We start from the raw sequence: 19,834 nt of genomic DNA, 5'->3' as shown, positions 1-19,834 counted from the left end.
GAAATTTATAGTTTCTTAAGGGAAAATGTAGAAAGTTTCAGAAGGCAGGAAATGAATAGACCATTTGAATCAGTTTAAATGTAGGTTGTAAAATTGGTGAATTAAAGTGCCTGAAAAATGAGGTCAGTTCAATATTTGATCCACAACTCATGGCTTATCTTTCCTCTCTCATGCTAGTAGGTTACAATGGTGTTCTTTCCAGATTTCGGTTTAATGTGATTTCAGTGTTCTCTCTGTCAATTAAACTGCATAACTGTCTATGAAACTCTCCTAAGCCAATGGAGTTGCTGTGGTCCTCAACAGTCTGAGGTATTTGTAAAACCTTACTAGCAAACCCAGACCAATTTATATCTCATGTGCTTTTCCATGATTACGGGGCCAGTTGTCCTGTGGTACTTCATCTTCCACTTTTCTTTCTTTCTTTCTTTCTTTCTTTCTTTCTTTCTTTCTTTCTTTCTTTCTTTCTTTCCTTCTTCCTTTTTACCGAGACTGCAAATCTCCAGCTGCCATCACCAGAGCTTGAGAACTGCTTATATGTTTCTCCATGTGGGCAAGAAAGTGCTGAAAGGACAGAATTTGTTTCTATGGGCACAAAGAAGTGCCAGGCAGTTCTTATTCTGCAAGATAGAATTCTGCCACCTTTTATCTGGCACCAAAGGCACACGTATTCCTACAGGGTGACTAAGAAAATGTAACAGTTTGAAGCAGTTCTACAGGTGTCTTTGTGTGAGAAGGTGGAATTGCTGTCCAAACATCTGCACTTGTTGTTTAGTCGTTTAGTCGTGTCTGACTCTTCGTGACCCCATGGACCAGAGCACGCCAGGCACTTCTGTCTTCCACTGCCTCCCGCAGTTTGGTCAGACTCATGCTGGTAGCTTCGAGAACACTATCCAACCATCTCGTCCTCTGTCGTCCCCTTCTCCTTGTGCCCTCCATCTTTCCCAACATCAAGGTCTTTTCCAGGGAGTCTTCTCTTCTCATGAGGTGGCCAAAGTATTGGAGCCTCAGCTTCACGATCTGACCTTCCAGTGAGCATTCAGGGCTGATTTCCTTAAGAATGGATAGGTTTGATCTTCTTGCAGTCCATGGGACTCTCAAGAGTTTCCTCCAGCAACATAATTCAAAAGCATCAATTCTTTGGCGATCAGCTCTCACTTCCATACATCACTACTGGGAAAACCATAGCTTTTACTATACAGACCTTTGTTGGCAATGTAATATCTCTACTTTTTAAGATGCTGAAACATCTGCATTATGTATATTTAATTGTTAGCTACTCAAGATTTCTCCCCACCACCTTTAGCAGGAGAGAGGCTGTGTCCTTGGAAAAGTATCCCTGTGCTTTAATTTCTACCGGGACCAGACCTACCATAGGACAATGAATGACAATTTTTAGATTATATGTTTTATTTTTTCATTCCCAAGCAGATATGCCCAGGAGATTTTCCACTTGGTCAGCTTTGGGCACTATGCATGTTTACTTATGAGGGATCTGATCTTCTGCTTCAGGCAGTATAATGTCTTGGGCTAACCCTGTGCAGTTCCGCTATTATGCCCCTGTAAAACTGCATTTCTCTGCAATCACAGAGAGATTCATGCCCATCATATCAGTTAAATTAAATAACTAGGCCGCAGTCTGACTTTTAAAAGGCTACATTTGAAAATGCATTCTGCCACTTGTGAACCAAAAAGCAGGGAGATAGAAGATGGTGTGGCTGAAGAGTTTTACATTCCCATTGTTCCTCTGAAGTCCTTTCAGGGTGTCTTGTTTGCAGTAGTTTTGCTTTTGTTTTCATTTGCCTGCAACACCCCTCACCCCACCCCTCTCTACTGATCTGGAGGAGGACAAATTGCTGCCTTTGCAAACTGCTGGGCTGCAGCCAGCTGGCAGAGAGATCCCTTGCCCTGGGCATTCGGCTCCATCCCCTTGGAGACAGCACGTTTCAACTCTCTAACTCAAGCAGAGTGGAAGGGCCAGCGGTGCCTGAAGAATACAAGGTGAAAATCCAGAAAGCAGCTTTTGGATGTTCTCCCTGAAAGCACTTTGCCAAGTGCCGCTACATAAAACGCCAAACGCGATGTAGCACACGAGCCCAATAGCGTGGTGTGCTGCGTTTTGCCTCTGTGCAGACATTTACCGGCACGGCAAAGGACTCCTTTGCAATAAACATTCAAGGAGTCTGATGCTTTAACTATGTGGCATGTTCTGCTCTCGAATCTCAGCCAACATATACTGAAACCACTTGCTGGTCTGGCTCCCACTGAGATTACAGAGATCAGCTTGTAGGAACACTTTGAGCCAGCGTGCCTCTGCGGTCTCCACCCCAGGATGTTCTGCAAAGGACACGTACTGTGCAAGCTCTCAGGCTGGAAACGTGCTCCAGACTCTATTTGTGTAAACAAAGCTGGCAGCTTGGGTGGATATTGTGGAGCAAGAACAGCGCTGTTTTATATACGCTAGTTGCTAAGAGGAGCAGATGAACCAATTCAGAGTAAGCACATTTTGCCTGAAGTTGCTCTTTAAGCCAACAAAGAAACAAAAACAGGCAAAGAACATGACTTTGAACTCAACTGAGAACTTTTTACAATATTTATAGCATACAGATTCACCCAAGCAATCCCTTAATGCTTGTATCCTGTTGATCTTAAAAGGACCGTCAGAAAACCCAGGAAAGATAGAATCACACAACAGATAAATTTAACTGCAGCAGGTTATTCGGGCCAATTGTCAACAACTCCAAAGTGAAAACGCAGATCGATGGCAGAAGCTGGGCGTGGTGCATGCAAAAATTGCAAGATCTAATCATTGCCCATTTCAGCTTGTTAAAGTGTGCAGATCTTAAAAACACACATTGGGGGGGGGACATGACGGGGGGTTAAAAGATAAAGATATGGAACTTGTTGGAAGAATAAACTGAGAACACCAATAGAATCAAGCATGCCTTGTAGAAGGGCTGGATACAAACAAGAGAAGAAAATATTTAAAATAGTATTGTAACAGTAGGAATGCTGTGTCACAGTGGATTCCCATGCTGATTACGTCTGCTCATGTCCTCCTTCCAACTGTCAACTGTTAAAACTCCTACTGCCATCACCCCAGTTGTCATTTCGTACTCTAAGTGATCTCCTCCACATTCCCAACAAAAGAGCCTAATGGTTCATTACAGATTGACTTCTATACCACTCAAAATACCAGAGGCATGACCAATAAAAGTATTTCCTTTAATTTCTTAGACTTTTTTTTTAAAGCAGGCGATGTAATGGGGCATCTTTCATAATTTTACAAGCCCATACCGAAGGCCTACTCGTCTGAATCACGGCATGTTGAGCCACTCATTGCAACCCCTCCTCTTCCACAACCCTCTCTCCCGCCCCCACTCCCCCAGAAAATAAAGTAACCCAGCAAATTATTTTGAGTGCTTTGTTGTTAAGATCCTTTGAAAGAAACCCACTACTCGACCATTGCACTTTCACCCTGCTTTATGTTCGCTGAATTTCTCCTGACAGTTGACTTTTTCGTTTGCCAGAACCACAACAAAGGAAAGCCTTGAGTTTCCATACAGGCCATTCCCCCCCTCCCCCTGGTCTCTCTGTTTCGCTCTATACTCTGATCATCTCACAAAGATATTATTGTTGCTGGCTCGCTGGGGCTCAGTGCACCTGAAGCAGATCAAAGGCACTTTTTTATGCCAGCCTGACCACACAGGTCTCTCTCCCACTGCATTAAATTAAACCTGATGATTCATCTCTATTGCCCTTGGGGTCCCTTGGTACAAAGAGAAGGAGAAATATATATATATATATATATATATATATATATATATATATATATATATATGGAGAGAGAGATTTCTAACAAAAACATAGAGGATAATAAATTTAGATTTTATGGCTCTAATTAAAAAAAGGTACAGTTAATTTCAACCAACTGCAGCTGCAAATACATATCATTAAAAAGGCACACACAACTGCCCTATGTCGTTGGCGCAGTATATAAACAGGTACAGATAAAAGACTGATTCAGCCAAAGAGTTTTCATATATTCATTCCACAGCAGCTTTGGATTTGTTAGTTGTTCACTGATGGGAAATCATATTGCCTTTGACAATGCAATATGGTGAAAAGACGTGCGGGGGGGAATAGTAGTTTTGGTATTTTGAAACTGAAACAGATTTCGCAGCGCATTCCTATGTTTGCTTTCTTGCACGTACGCTCAGAGGGCTTACAGCTAACTAACTCTGCATAGGACTGTAGCATCAGTTATCTATTGATAGAGAACACCAACTTTTAAGTGGGATTCTAACATTAGCACAATTTACATTATCACTATTATTTGTCCCAAATGTGCCACTTTGGCCTTGATCATACTGCCCTGTTACTGAGTCCCGCTGCACAAACAAAGGAGGCATTCTATAGGGTGTACGAAGTACCTCACTTATTTTGTAATCCTCACAACAAACTTGTAACCCTTATCATAGATGGGAGAGAGAGCTGAAAGGGGCATAAGGGCAGGGGCATAAGGGCACAAGACAGGGGTCAGCAAACTTTTTCAGCAGAGGGATGGTCCACTGTCCTTTAGACCTGGGGGGGGGGGCTGGACACACTCTCTCTCTCTCTCTCTCTCTCTCTCTCTATATATATATATATATATTAAAAAAACGAATTCCTATGCCCCAGAAATAACCCAGAGATGCATTTTTAATAAAAGGACACATTCTACTCATGTATAAACATGCTGATTCCTGGACCGTCCACGGGCCGGATTTAGAAGGATCCGGCCCCCGGGCCTTAGTTTGCCTACCAATGCACAAGACTCTCCTTTCTGCCGCATGTCTTATCCGTTTTGAAAAATTGGAGGATTGGTTGATGCCTTTTCCTCCCCATTTCTGTCAACCTGATCTGCATTTGTAGCCAGTCAGGGCATTACAGCATGAATTACAAATAGGTGGCCATCAGAGGTATACCTATGGTCCCTTGTGCCCATGGAAAGGAGCAGTATTGGTGCCGCCCCTCCAGGGAGGGAGGGGGGGCAAAACACTTTACCACAATACCCACATTAGAAATTACTATATTTTACACGACCCAAGTACATGAAGTATCTGGAGTGAGGGCCAGGTGAGGAGGAAGGGTGAAAAAAATGCACACCTTTTTTGCCCGAGGAACGGGAAGCTTCTCGATTTTGCTGCGACAGCGGAGGCACTTTGCCACACACATATACGTTATACCCTCCAGAAGTCTACCTTCAGGCCGCCTTGCCATTTCTCATGAACAGATAACTGGAGACAAATTTCTGGGGTGGGTTTTTCGGGGTCGTCCCACCCAGGCCTGTGCCCCTGGTTGGGGCGGGAAGCTCCTGGATATGCTTCTGGTGACAGTTCTCCCTCAGAGACAATTCTCTGGGATCTGGTGATCAGAAACTTTACTGCTTTAGTCAACCATCCCCTGGTCCTTGAAAATTCTATCAGCTGTATTAGCTCCTGCTATCCCTTCCTGGGATTTGTCCATTTAATTTTCATCCCGCCTATCTCTCCATTCTGCTGCCAGTCTGCTTCTACATTCTATTGGTTACCCCTGCCTGTGCTTGGGATCTGCCAGCAGGAACCAAGGAACCCTGGAACTTCTTCAGACAGAGCACAGATAAACTATGGAATTAGCTATTAGACATAGTAATGGCAGCCAACTTGGATGGCTTTATAAGGGGACTGGAAACAAGCGTGGAGAGTAACGAATATTAACATGATGGCTCCAGTGTCGGAGGAAGTATACTAGCTGCATGAAGTGTCATCCTGAATCTATACTTTACTTCCTTTGCCTCTAACACCACAGTTTATAATTTCCCGCCCCTAAATTCATATGTTTGTTTGTGTGTGTCTGTATAAACACAAACACACACAAATCCAAAAATGTGTACACTGTCATTTGTGAATAACGCACATATTATTTATTTTGCTGCATATATTTTAGTGAAATCCTATCTAATGATTCAGTCTACATTTAAGCAAGTTAACAAGTTTTAAATGAAACAAAAATGACTGGATAAGATCACTGGATAAGACAGACAAGAAAACAGAATGCTTTCAGGCATGCATATATATATATATATATATATATGCAGGTTTTGGTGTCCTCGGGTGTCTTCCCGTGTAAAAGTTGGGGTGTCTAGGCGACGTTTCGACGAGGTCTCACTCGTCATCTTCAGGCTGGTGCTTTCGGCTTCTTGTTACGAGCTTCTTGTTTCGGCTTCTTGTTCCAGTAACAAGAAGCCGAAAGCACCAGCCTGAAGATGACGAGTGAGACCTCGTCGAAACGTCGCCTAGACACCCCAACTTTTACACGGGAAGACACCCGAGGACACCAAAACCTGCATTCCTGTACCCGTGAAAATCTACGAAAGCAAATATATATATATATATATATATATATATATATATATATATATATGCATGCCTGAAGAGAGAGAAAGAGAGACAGTAAACTTTAATTGCAATCCCAGGAAAAAGCTTTTCCACTAATTCAGTGAGAAAAAATATTGAAGCAAAAATTGCTTATCTGGGCTCTTTTGGAGCCGCAATGCAACTCATAATTCTATAGATCATTAGAGTGCTCAGCACAAGATGGATTTATATTGATTGAGAGAGGAGGTGAGAGAGATGAAGGCTAAAGGGGATTTTCTAAAGACACTGAGTACTCAGTTATACATTAGTGACATGCTCATCATGGGTTACTCTAAGCGAGAGTCTCCGGCTCCAATTTCACACTGTCCAGTTGAAATCGCAGTAGAATAATTTCTGACTTTGCTTTTACATTTTGTGCCTTTCCCTTAGTATTGATTTCTACTACTATTAAAGATGTTTCTCAGTAGCAGATGTATGGTGATCTATAAGAAGTCTCTCAAAGTACTTCATAATATACAGGATACACAAGGGCAAATAAATTAAAAGAGGTGTTTAAAGGGCAGCTTCTCATCAGCTGGATTTATGTGACTGGCATAATGATTCTGCTCCCAACTTACCGCCATGTGGCATGAAGACGTTCCACATATCACAACGGCTCGGGATGTAATTGGCTGGTTTTCACAGGGCAAGTTATGTCCTTGCACTCTGGCTCCGATCATGCCTGGTACGGAGAGACAAAAAATATATAAGAAACCCCATTTTTAAAGACATAACTCTGAGAAGGCTGTCAAACAGTGTTATCAGAGAAGCCGATTTCTCTACTTCTACTTGGCTAATACATTGCCGCCGCCCCCCCCCCCAATAAAAGTATTGATCAATCTAATGGAAGAGAGAACAATCATCATCAATCAGGATTCACAGCTGGAGTGACAGCCACAGATCCACGACTTCAGATGCAGCTACAGAGGGTGTTTGGGCACCCACACAGGGGTCCCCTGAGTTTTAAACAGAAAATGGCTGGGGGCAAAATGGGGGTGCTAAACACTTTGTTTGCCTGCAGTCTTCCGCCTTCCAATTCTTACTCCCCCACACGGTCCATTTTTATACTAGCTGTGCTTATATATGGTCTTACATCCCACCTAAAAAAGTAGATGTGGGGAATGACACCAGGTTGGGAGCAATCGCCAAGGACAGAGGAAGAGACTGGCACTTTTCTCCTGCCTGCTGATTTCTGCTCAAAATTGCCACCCCTCACCCCCATTTCACAGCCATTCAATACAATTTGTTTTTTTTTTTAAAAAAATATTTATTAAAGTTTTTTAAATATAAATGCACAAATAATAAACAATCTTACTTCTGTCACAAACATAGTTTCATCACTTCTTTGGACTCCCTCACGTCTCCCGCTCCCATTTACATCGTTAAAAGTTTTTTCCAAACAAATTATCAACTTGTTTACAAATCTCATGTCCAGTCATCATTCAATACAATTTGAAGGCACAGAGCTATTGTCACTCTGCATTCTGCCCATACCCATTGGCTTTTCTGCAGGTGAATTGGCCAAAGCCACACAAGGAGGTAACAATCCAATTCATTTTCCTTGCTTTGCACTGTTCCCCTTATTACAGACAACACCAAACACTGTATCTGTCACAATTAAATTCAGTCTCTGAAATATGGTGAATGTCGATGAATGAATGATTGACAGTAACTGAAATGAGGCTTTCAGCATTCACCAGTGTTTGTCTCACAAACAAGGACATACTGTAGTGAGCACTGACATTCAAAAGGTTCATCTGGGATTTCCAACATTCATGTGAATGCCAACAGTCATTGTCTCCCCCCGCCCCACTAAATTGGATATATAATTCATAGATAGATAGATAGATAGATAGATAGATAGATAGATTCCATCTGACAATGCAATACTATACCTGTTAAAATAATAATAATAATAATAATAATAATAATAATAATAATAATAATACAACTCTGGTATCCCTTATTATATCCCTTCCTTAAACAATGAATTTCTATAGTGGAATCCATCATTAAAGAAGAACAAATCTGCATATTATCCTCCCATATGCAACATTATGGAGAATAGTCTTCCCTATGTCTGTTATCATGGACTGCAACAGCCAGACAGTTTTTAGTCATGTAAATGTTCTTAACAAAATCGGAAATTATGCCAGGCCATGTTTGATAAAGGTGGCAAAACACAATGGTCTGTTGTGATATGTGGATATACACTCTTAAACTGAAAGTTCGCTCTTTGATTAAGTGCCCGCTTGCACTCTATACGACAGCTCTTGTTGTTATCTGATTTTACAGATAAAATTGTAGGCATGGGGAGCAAATGGGGCATATCAAAACACCAATGCCTAGAGCAGAGCTTTCCAAACTGTGTGTCACGACACGTTAGTGTGTCGGCCGCAGTGTGTAGGTGTGTCGCATGAATGTTCCCCATGCTCCTTCCAGGGCTGGAAAGGGGTTAGTTTACCCTCTGGTTTGCTAGTAAAACTGAATTACTGTGTTGCAAAATGATGTAAGTAAAAAAAGTGTGCCATCAACATGAAAAGTTTGGAAAGCTCTGGCCTACAGCAAAAGTGGCAACATAATCCAAAATTTGAATTATCCTTTATAACATCGTATTTTACATGGCAATCTTTCTTAAGAAATTAAACAAATTATTTATTGTGAGTACAGGGGCCTAAATATTTTGATCACTACTACAGTCTTGTTGATGTCTGTGCATCAATGTGAATCACTCCCAGTAGGTATGGTGAAAGATACCCTCTTCATAACTGGAGGGTCATGCAAGGGATGTATCATATGCACCTGAGATTTGTTCCTTTGTGAAGAACAGAAACAATTAGAACTTCCTGCTAATGGTTCAGCTTTCCTTATTTTACCATGAGGCCAAGCAAATATTCCACGTTGTGTTAAGGGTATTGCATAGAGAATATCTGCAAGGAATTTCCTGTACAAATACGTGCTATATTTAGAAGTGTACAAGGATGTTTAAAACCCTTTATGTATTTCAGAATGTGTATGTCAAGTTAAGCAAGGTTAATCTTAACTTGAAGAAATGTGTATTCATCACATTGTTATTAATGAGTCACGTGGCAAAATATATATTAACCGCATAGAAAATGTGCATTGAGTAGAATGCATGCTGCCTTCATAGTCCTTGAACTTTAGTCAAGAAGTCTTCATAAGTTTGTAGCAGCATTTGTACACTCTGGTGTTTGCGACAGAGCTGAAATCCTGAGAAAACCCACCTCTTTCACCAGGCCTTTGACACCTGAGATAGATGTTTTTAGGGCCCACCTTATTCCTGTGATTGTAATTTGTTTAAACTGTTTTTAACTACCAAATTCTGAATACTTGGCTCATCACAAATCCACACACGTTGAGAAGTGGATGAAAACATAACATTTATGAGGACAAACAGAATTTTCACAGATTCCAGATGCAAGTTCCTCAGTCCTCCACATGCTGCACCAGACTGGGCTGGTAGAATGACTTCTTACTCAGTTTTGGTTTCCTTTCAAAAGAAATTGTGGGATGGATTGTCCAAAGGCAAAATGACAGCAAGGAAAATTAAACTCGTTTTCCAGGTGGGATTTACCCACAACTAAGCATGTACAGAATTCAGCTCAAGACTGCTTTACACCTGGGCTTGTGAGAAACATGCCAACAAGACCCAGCTACATCCTGTCTCATTTGGTTCCAGCTTCCCAGCCGTTCTAAAAATGGAAGAAGCTGGCAGTAGGCTGGCAAAGGCTTGCTTCAGCTCTATGTTCCTTCCTGCTCTGCATTTCTAATCATCTGCCTACCTTATACTGCTTGTCCGGATTTTTTGAAACCTTATTTGAGCAGCAATAAAATATGTTGGGGACTCTGAGAACTTTTTCTCTTAGGCTTATTCCTAAAAGACCATAGCTCAGAGGAAGAGTATCTGCTTTAGTCCCAGCTAGATGGGCAGGGGTAAAAATAATAAAATTATTATTATTAATCTTCAGGTAGGGCTGGGACAGACTGCTGTCTGAAACCCTGGAGTGCTATTGACAGTCACTATAGACAGACAGTCACTATAGACATGAGTGGCGCTGTGGTCTAAACCACTGAGCCTCTTGGGTTTGCCTATTGAAAGGTTGTCGGTTTGAATCCATGCAACAGAGTGAGCTTCCGCTGCTCTGTCCCAGCTCCTGCCAACCTAGCAGTTCGAAAGTACACCAGCGCAAGTAGATAAATAGGGCTTCCGTCACAACCTGGAAAGCTCTCTACGGACAGACACCAGCTCCATCGGCCTGAAAAGTGAGGTGAACATCGCCTTTGACTGGACTTAACCGTCTAGGGGTCCTTTACCTTTACCTTACCTTCTAGACAGTAATGAACTGGGTGGATCAATGGTCTGACTTAGTATAAGGCAACTTCCTTCCTATGTTCCTCTCTATTCAATGCCTTCCCTCTCCTTTTTTGGCTCCCTAATTTTGTTAGGAGTGCAGCATGGTGGGAGGGAAGGTTTAACCCTTTCTGTTCCTGCCACACACATACACACATGTATCCTGGAAGAGATGCTTGCATTGGCAACAGTGTAAGCTTCCCTTCAAGGGTTCAAAGTAGGGAGTGTGAGATACAATATTTTCTGGTGGGGAGGCATGATGGAAGAAAAGAATGAAGCCTTCCCTCTTCATGTACTGCTGTGGTGACAATAATCACCGCACCCCTATTCTTGTCCCCCCCCCCCAAAAAAATCAAACACTAATTTCATTGCTATTTACGTGTCCCATGTCATGCCAAGTTTGGTCCTCGTGCCATTTCCCCTGCATTTTGCAGGTGCAGGAACCTAGGAAGCAGCCTTAAGAGTGGACCAGAGCATTAGTCCATCAGTACTGTCCACCTTGACAGGCAGTGGCCTCTCCGAGGGTTAACCAAATGTCAAAATTAACATGTGAAAAGGAAAACAGCTGGGAAGATTTTTAGTAGCCCTAAACTCTGGCATGGCATCTTCCGTCTCTAAAATAAACACACGTACACACACATGCCTTCCATACCAAAACAGGCAGAGTTTGAAAAGAGAATCACATCGGATTACTAATGAAATGCACATTAAAATATTTAATGTGTCTATTATGGAGAGTATCAAATCTCTTGAGTCTACTGTGGGCAAATATTTTCATCCCTTGGGGCTTAGCATTCAAAACCTAAGTTCATATCTGGCATTTAAAATCAAGTGGCCTCATATGCTCCGGCCTCTTCCACTGTGGTTTCTCTGTATATCCCTGAGTTTGCATTCAGATCCACTTCACATAAACTTGCAGTAGTGCAAAACAAATACCCTGCCCTTTGCTGAGGCCACGTTTGGCTGGGGTTGCCAAGAACACAGCCTCTTATTAATCCTTCTAACTGATATTAGTTTGTTAAAAGTAGTACACTCTGTTTTTGGAATGTATGTTTGGGAGAGCTTTGGTACAGTTGTTCTCTCGTGGTTACGTCCCAGCTATCAAAATGTGAAACTGGTTTTTACTTAGGAATTTCTTATCTTGAAGAGAGGGGCAGCTCCATTTCGAATTTCTGAAGGAAATATCCCCCCGCTCCATACACATTCAGCTGGATAAGTGTGTGTTGTACATGTTGCCTTCCCTCTCTTCCACACACTGGAGTGATCTACATTGTGAGACACATGTAGGTCGGGCAGGTGTGCAAAATGGGAAGGTCTGCTCCAAATCACAGAACATAACAGAATCCTCTGTAACGCTGCTTAGCGTACCAAATGTCTAACACTCTTCACCTTCCACGTATATACTTCCATGCTACCACTCATGAAGCAAGGCCTGTAAGTTGTGCCGGCATTAGGTTAAACTAGTAGGTGGCAAACTGATAAAAGGAGCTGGGTTTCCACACATGACACATAAAGCATGTCAAAGAGAAGAGGCTGACAAAGCAAAGGACAAGTCAACGTGTAAGGATTTTTGTTTTGTTTTCAATTCCTCTATTTCATTCAGACTTCAAAATCATAACCAGGAGAAGGTTTGCAGCCTTGCCTTTTCCCAAATCTAAAGGCTGCCAATGTATTTCAAGCTAACAGAAGATGGAAATTGTTGGGATGCACCGAGCAAGATCACATGATCAGAGACTTGAAGGACAGCAATTACTCTCAAAAACTATTTAATCCAGTCTCCTACATGCAGCCAGGATTCTCTATTCCCCCACATCCAGAACAGATTAGCCGTGTTGTCCAGGGTAACATACCAGAACAGTTTTATACATACTGTCATATTCCTCATAATAGCTCCCTTTAAAGGCTATAAGGCTATAAGGCTTCCTTAGTTGATTATGCCTACCTGGCAACCAATACTGAAAATGCATATGGAATGTAGCCTTTGTAGCAAGCCTCTACTTATAATATGGAAGTGGAACAGAGAAAAAACAGCTACCCTTTTAGAGAATACCTATTCCTCCAGCATGTGCATCAATGAGAGACGCGCCTACTGCAGTCCCCTTAGCAAGGCCAAGGGCTTCAGCAGCCTCTGACGTCAGACCATTTCCAACTGGAGCTCCTGGAGTGAGAACTTCATTTCCTAAGAAAACAAAAGGAGAAAAACAAAATAAAATTCACTAGTCTCATTGTGACGGCCACCAACCTGGATGGCTACTAGTCATGATATAGCTATGCATTATGTCTGGTATATGAAGCAATGTGTCTCTGGCAGGACTAAGCAGTAACTGGTTTTCAACATCGTGATATATCACTAGCTAAACATCACGATACATTGATATATAACGATATCAGAAATAAGGAAAGAACTACATAGAAATGAAAGGGACAATGTCCTGGAAACTGCTGCTACTTAAGGGTCTAAAACTCATGATGATATTAACAATCACCTCATGGCCACTTTCATCAGCAGGCAAGCCAAATGCATCCCACCGTTACTACCACCACCACCTCCTGTTGCCACTGTGAGGCCTTGCAGGGTGCTGCCACTGCCGCCACTCCCTGTCACCGCCGCAAGGTATTGCAAGCTGCTACTGTTGCCGCCTCCCATCACTGCTGTGAGTCCTTGCAGGCTGCCACCACTACTGCTGCCCTATCGCCATCACAAGGACTCGCAGGCCACCACTCACTGTGCCGCAGCCGTAAGGCCTTGCAGGTTGTTGCCACTACTGCCAACACAGACCGCGGTCATGGCAAGCTGTTTCTGCCACTGCTGCTTCTGCCTCCTAGTAGGCCTGCTGGCAATCTGGCAGTCCCAGGTTATTTGTATTAACTATGACTCATTGCCATACTTTGGATTGTCCTGAATACAACCATTTGGTAGCCAAGCCCCAAACCAAAAGTCCTGTGGGGATTCATTTTGGCTTGCCTGCTGATGAAACTGAGTGTATGATGATTGATAATATTGTCATTTAGGCAGACTGAGAGGTATACCTTATCATTGTGGTAGATTGCAGTGTTTAGCTAGTGAGTTATCACAATGTTTAGCTGGTTAGTTATTGCGATGCTGAAAACCAGTTATCACCTAGCCCTTATAAACATTGTGATTCACAATATATTGACAGCTCAATATTATGAAACAATTATCACGATGTGAACTTCAAACCGGTTTTGGACAATATATCAATGTATCACCCAGCCCTAGTCTCTGGATGCCAGTTGTTGGTAATCACAAGTGGGCAGAGCTCAGATTCTGCTTGCCAAACATAGCTGGTTGGTCAGTGTAAAAAACAGGGCGTAGGATGCTTTGGTTTGACCCAGCAAGTCTCATTTTATGTTCAATCTGTTGGGAGGCAAATGCTACTTTTTCTGTGCTTGAAAGTGATCCTTTGCCCTCTTCTCCCTGACCTGATATGCCCTTCATTCTATTTACCAAGCACCAATAATATTGCTTTTTAATTTTAAAGCACGCACATGTTGTGTAACGTTTATCATAACAATGTAACCCCTTGTATCAACAGTACAATTGCATTTATCCAGGAATAGGATAAACATGGATGCTATATTTGCAAAGCTACACTCATGTGGTTTTCGAAAGGACCATTAGTGAGGTTTTAATAGTATTCAATGGCTGGGTAAAAAGCAGCTACTACAATTCTTTCTAAGAAATCAGCTTAATCTTCTGTACTCTTTAAAGCAAGTCTCATGTACAGTGGTACCTCAGGTTACACACGCTTCAGGTGACATACGCTTCAGGTTACAGACTCTGCTAACTCAGAACTAGTACCTCGGGTTAAGAACTTTGCTTCAGGATGAGAACAGAAATCACGCAGTGGTAGCATGGCAGGCCCCATTAGCTAAAGTGGTGCTTCAGGTTAAGAACAGTTTCAGGTTAAGAACGGACCTCCGGAACGAATTAAGTACGTAACCAGAGGTACCACTGTATGCCTGAAAGTGTTCTCTTGAGTTCTCTGTGAACCGATGGACTGACTCACTGTAAGCCAGCTTCCTATGTTCCTTCCCCTGCAGCCTCCTGTTGCCCCCCAAAATCTGTTCCCCCAACCATCTGGAGCAGATTCTCAGAGTGTGCAGTGGGGAGGAGAAGAAAGGAGAAGTCTGCTCCACTCTCACAACAGCAACACCATTTGCTAGGAACAGGAGCGAAGAGTGCTCTTGTGCTCTAGTCCTAATTTCCCACAGGTGTCTGGTTGGGATTTTTAGAAGAGAACTCCATCCCCCCCCCCCCCCCCGTTGAGCGAGAAACAAGTTTACCAAAGGAAAAAGCTGTCTGAAACTTTTCCTTCCTTTTTATCCTAAAGACTAGTTTCGGAATTTGCTCATGTTTGGTTTAAAGAAAGTTATGTGGTACCAATGACCCACCACCTTTCCAGGCAGTTGTCACAGCAACCGGCTATTTACCAGACGTAACACTAAGCGGTTAACAATACATCTTTAGTCAACCTGAGTAACTTAATCGCAAGGTCCAAAGTCATACTGATATTGAATGGAATTGGAAGCTTTAGTGCTCGTTGGTCCTTAAAAAAAAAATAATAACAAAGGGAAAACCGAGCAAGGCAGTACAGCTGACTCAGCTATGACACATTCAGTCCTTCAAAAGCTGCTTTTAACCTGTCATGCAGAACCAGTTGTGTTTTATGTGAAACTGCAATTTGCCACATTTCAATGATGGAGAGGAGGCGGAAAATACAAAAAGGGGATGAAGACTAAAGGACTTCTCTTTCTTAACTAATGTGACATATGTACCGGGGGGGGGGGGGCTTTAAAGAAGTAAATGCATTCTAGTGTAACCACCATTGAATTTTGGCAACTAAACTTACTGGAAATGTATGTTGCATACTATGCCAAAGTCGTATTTTTGTGTTAAGTTCCTACTAAGTTAGGACTATTCATCAACCCAGTAAACTCTAAGGCTAAAGCTAAGGAAAGATTGTGAATACCCAGGGAATCCTGTAATTGGAAAGTTAGGGACAATGCACACACTTTCAGGCCAAAGAGTCTATGCAAACAGAGGGTTAAAAGGGTGTGTATATTCCACCCTCCTTAAACATGAGCAGCTACATGGGATGCAGGCAGTATGTGTGTATACTTTTATATATGCAAATATCCAAAAATGGGTTAAATGCAGTTTCACTATAGAACCTTCACTCTGCTTGTGAAGAAGGTTTGAAACAAGTTATAAGCCTGAGGAACTTGTTGGTGGAGCAAGGGGAAGTCGTGGAGTAACACACCCCGTACATAGCTGTCAACTTACAGATCTGAAAATAAGGGACCAGCAGCCTTGAAAATAAGGGACCAGCAGCCAAAATAAGGGACCTGTAGCCTCACCTGTTCCAGGCACTCCAGTCTTCCTGTCCTCCTGCAGTCTGGTCAAACTCATGCTGGTAGCTTCGAGAACACTGTCCAACCAACTTTGTAAGCAGAGGTTCAACTGAATAGAATCTGAATCACATGCACCACAAGGCCTATGCAGCCTCAACTTAAGATGGCTCCCTGGCCTGGCTTTGCACTGCAAAGTTTGCAGCAGCACGTGCAACAAAATGGCGTCCAGCATTCAAAAGCCCCCTCAGCTTGCATTAACTAGCCACACACAAGGCATGCAAGCTCCACCCCCCAGTCATTCTTAGACTTCTTATTGGGTGAGCAACACAGCCAAGCAACACAGTTGGAGCCTCCCTCCTCCCTGGCTGGTAGGGAGGGAGGGAGAGGAGCTGCTTCCTTTGAAATTTAAGGGACATAATTTAAGGGACATTTAAGGGACATCCATCAATAAGGGGCAGCAGCGGGACATGGCGCTGGAATAAGGGACTGTCCCTTCAAAGACACTTGACAGCTATGACCCCGTACCTGCAAAAAAAACAAGGAAACAAGCCAAGATTTTACCATGTTTTTCTGAATGCAGGTTTGAACTGAGTTCTATACTTTTATATATGTGGATGCCTGACGGACATAATCTTTACTGTTAATTGAGCATGCTCTAATATAATTGTGTACCAATAACATTCGTGTTACAAGTGTCCTTCTAAGTGTCTTAAGGGAATGTGTGTCCCAGCCACAAGTAGCTTTAGTGCATTGTAGGGTTTAAGAAAGTAAATAGGAAGATGCTGTTATATGTTACTTAAATTCAGCTCACCTCAATGCCCAGGAAAGGTAATAAGAAACTGGTGTAACACTTCTACTGCAGAATGATTATTCCTGCTACACTTAAAAGACATTTAGTTAAATCCTGCAAAAGTATTTGTGGGACATAATATACAATGGATTGTGCATAATGCTTAGAGGCAGCATGTACACTGAAACAATTCATCTTTGACAGTTACTAAAAATGAGAACGGGCATGTATTTTGAAAAAGTGCCCTTGCACTTCATTCTAAACAGGAAGGGAAAGTTTAAATAGGCATAATTTTAGCTTCAGAACACCACTCATTGTTACAATGCTACGGAGCAGATCATAAGATCATAACCATGCTTGCAAGGGGAATATGTAATAATAAATGTGTTCCGAAACAGTAGTTGACAAACAACCTACACTGACGGGAGATACCAGAGGATGCTTCTTAGCAAGATGGCAATGGCACTATTGTGCCATCATGAAATTCACGTGGGGGCAAAATTACAGGAAGCCAAGCCAACGCCAGCATTTTTAAAGCATTGCTTGCAATGTTCATCCCATAAGGGCCCAAAGAAATACACTCCATATGAGTCAGGCCTTTAAATAAAACATACTTGAAAGGAACACTCACTTGAGAGCCACATTTTTTTTCATGAAGGCACTTTTTTTTATGAATCCCCCCTCCAACTGCTAAGGACTCTTTCACATACAAATCTGTTGTTTCCATTAAAATATAGCCAGGAGCGGGAGTCCACTATGTAGAAATACAGGATCACAAACAGGAAACCAAACTTCTCTCTCCACTATTCTTTCAAAACACAGCTGGTTAGGGAGGGACTACGTTCAAATGAGACAATATCGTATAAACCCTTCACTTCTTATTTTTTCCCTTTTGGGGTGGACTGAGAAAGGAGCATGAGAGAACACAAAATTCAGATTAGACTTCTCCCTCAGCAATAGGTGACACGGCCCAGGGATTATTTAGAAGTAGTATTTCCCCCCCCACACAAAAATGTTTGTTTTCAAGACTTGCGGAGATTTGTTTTGAATTCCAAGTGAAGCCTGAAAGTATATAGTTTCATCACAGATTTAGTGGGAATATATTCAGAAAGGAGTCTTTGTGTTACCTTTTAAAATACAACCCCAGAAATAGCTATATCATATCTACAACATTTTCTACTTTGGGGAAAATGCACATTGCTTTGGGAGTGGTGTGGGAAGGACCAGGCAATGCATAAAGCCTTGCTATTCAGTGAAAAATCATTATTTGGTCCCTTAAGTAGCCCCTTAAGTATGCGAATGAGGACGAAAATTTATCAGGCCATTTAAAAAACAGATTGCAGCCTTCAGCACCTCAAAGATCTATAGTTCATGAAAATTTAACAGATGTTGCTTCCCCACTAGCCATTTTCTCTGGAATTGGCAATCTTGTTTGCTTACTCTTTATGAAGAATCCAGACGACAATGTAAAATTGTTGCAGTCTATGTTTTCTGTAGCATCCTTATCTGTCCCCCCACCTTGATTTGCAGCAAATCTTGTACATCTTTTGTGCAGATTGTGTTCCAAAGTCAGTGCTTAAGGGGAAAATCATGTACTGTACAGTTAGCATTACCTTAAATCATCCATAACATACATTCTCCTTCCAAATTACTCTCCCTCCCCTGTCTGGCTGCGAGATGCCACTGCTTGTTTGCCTGTGCCTCTGCCTATTCCACCCTTGGTCCCTGTGCCTCCCTAAAGCCAGTGAGCAGGAACTGGATGAATCAGTGGAAGTGGGAGAGAGGCTTTCCCACCTTCTCCTCCCACTGGTGGGGCTGTGGTAGGCACTGACTGACAAGGGGGGAGACCTTCCCCTTCTCTCTGAGGCCTCCCTTCTTCTCCTCCACAGCAAACCTGGAGGGCAGGCGGAAAGAGCTCTCTTCAAGGGGGAGAAATCCAGGAATTTTTTTTTTTTAAGGGAGGATTAAGGAGGGAGGTAGAGAGAGATGGAGGCAGGCAGGTTATTGTCACTGAGGCAGAAGGAAAAGGTTGGAATGGATCCTTAAACTGGATGGGGTCCTGGTAGAGGAAAGGGGGGGACAAGGCAAATGAAGGAGTTCCTCGCTGCCTTTCCATGTGCTACAGCAGCCTTTCTCAACCTGTGTGTCCCCAGATGCTGTTGAACTACAACTCCCATCAACCCTAGCTAGCAAGGCCAGAGCTCAGGGATGATGGGAGTTGTAGTCCAACAACATCTGGGGACCTACAGGTTGAGAACTGCTGTGCTACAGGGACAGGTGTCCTACTGTGGAGCACATTTTGTTTTTCGGTCGACCATGCATAGTTGAATTTGCCTAAGTTAAATCCGCAATGACTCCATTGTACAGTGCTATGCTATCACAGCATCAGCCTGACCAGTGTAGCAGTGCAAAGTACACTTGATGCTTTGGGGGGCTCCTGTACCTTTAAATAAAAGTACACAGTCCTGCCCGTTTTATTGCTTTCTGTTTATCATAGCTGGTGGATTATCAATGAGTAAGTTTTTTTTAATTGTCTCACTGTCAGTTCCTGTTCCTGTAGGGAGGCGGTAGACAAGACTTTACTGACTTATTGTATCCAGAAAAGTAATTGTGTAAGCAGATGGATTTCTGCTTGTGCATCAAAACTTTGCCTTCCTTTTGCTTCCAGTGAACCATATCAAATCTGTTCTGGGAGTTCCCTGACCCCACCCTCTGGAGCAAATTTAGGGGTGTGGGGAGAAAGAGGGTGAATGAAACATTCATTTGGTGGAATGAAAGTTGTTCTGTTCACACAATGACATAATTTAATTGGTGTCAACCTTTCCTTTTCAGGTAATGATGGAAAAGCAATGCTTCAGCACA

At 42.5% G+C, this 19,834-nt stretch overlaps 1 protein-coding gene across 1 annotated transcript in view; it reads right to left on the bottom strand.

Moving 5' to 3' along the window:
- FGGY (FGGY carbohydrate kinase domain containing) overlaps nt 1-19,834 on the bottom strand; it is a 149,258-nt gene that overhangs the window by 64,951 nt on the left and 64,473 nt on the right. The window contains exons 7-8 of the mRNA XM_081867225.1: nt 12,857-12,985; nt 7,013-7,116 (exon numbers count right to left, since the gene is read on the bottom strand). Of these exons, the coding sequence (XP_081723351.1) occupies nt 7,013-7,116; nt 12,857-12,985 (233 nt within the window). The remainder of the gene's footprint in view (nt 1-7,012; nt 7,117-12,856; nt 12,986-19,834) is intronic.

This window comes from Podarcis erhardii (assembly GCF_964252035.2).
Source record: "Podarcis erhardii genome assembly, chromosome: 6".
Taxonomy (NCBI): Eukaryota; Metazoa; Chordata; class Lepidosauria; order Squamata; family Lacertidae; genus Podarcis; species Podarcis erhardii.
The sequence above is the reverse complement of the archived record's forward strand: the minus strand, read 5'-3'. Positions and strand labels throughout refer to the sequence as shown.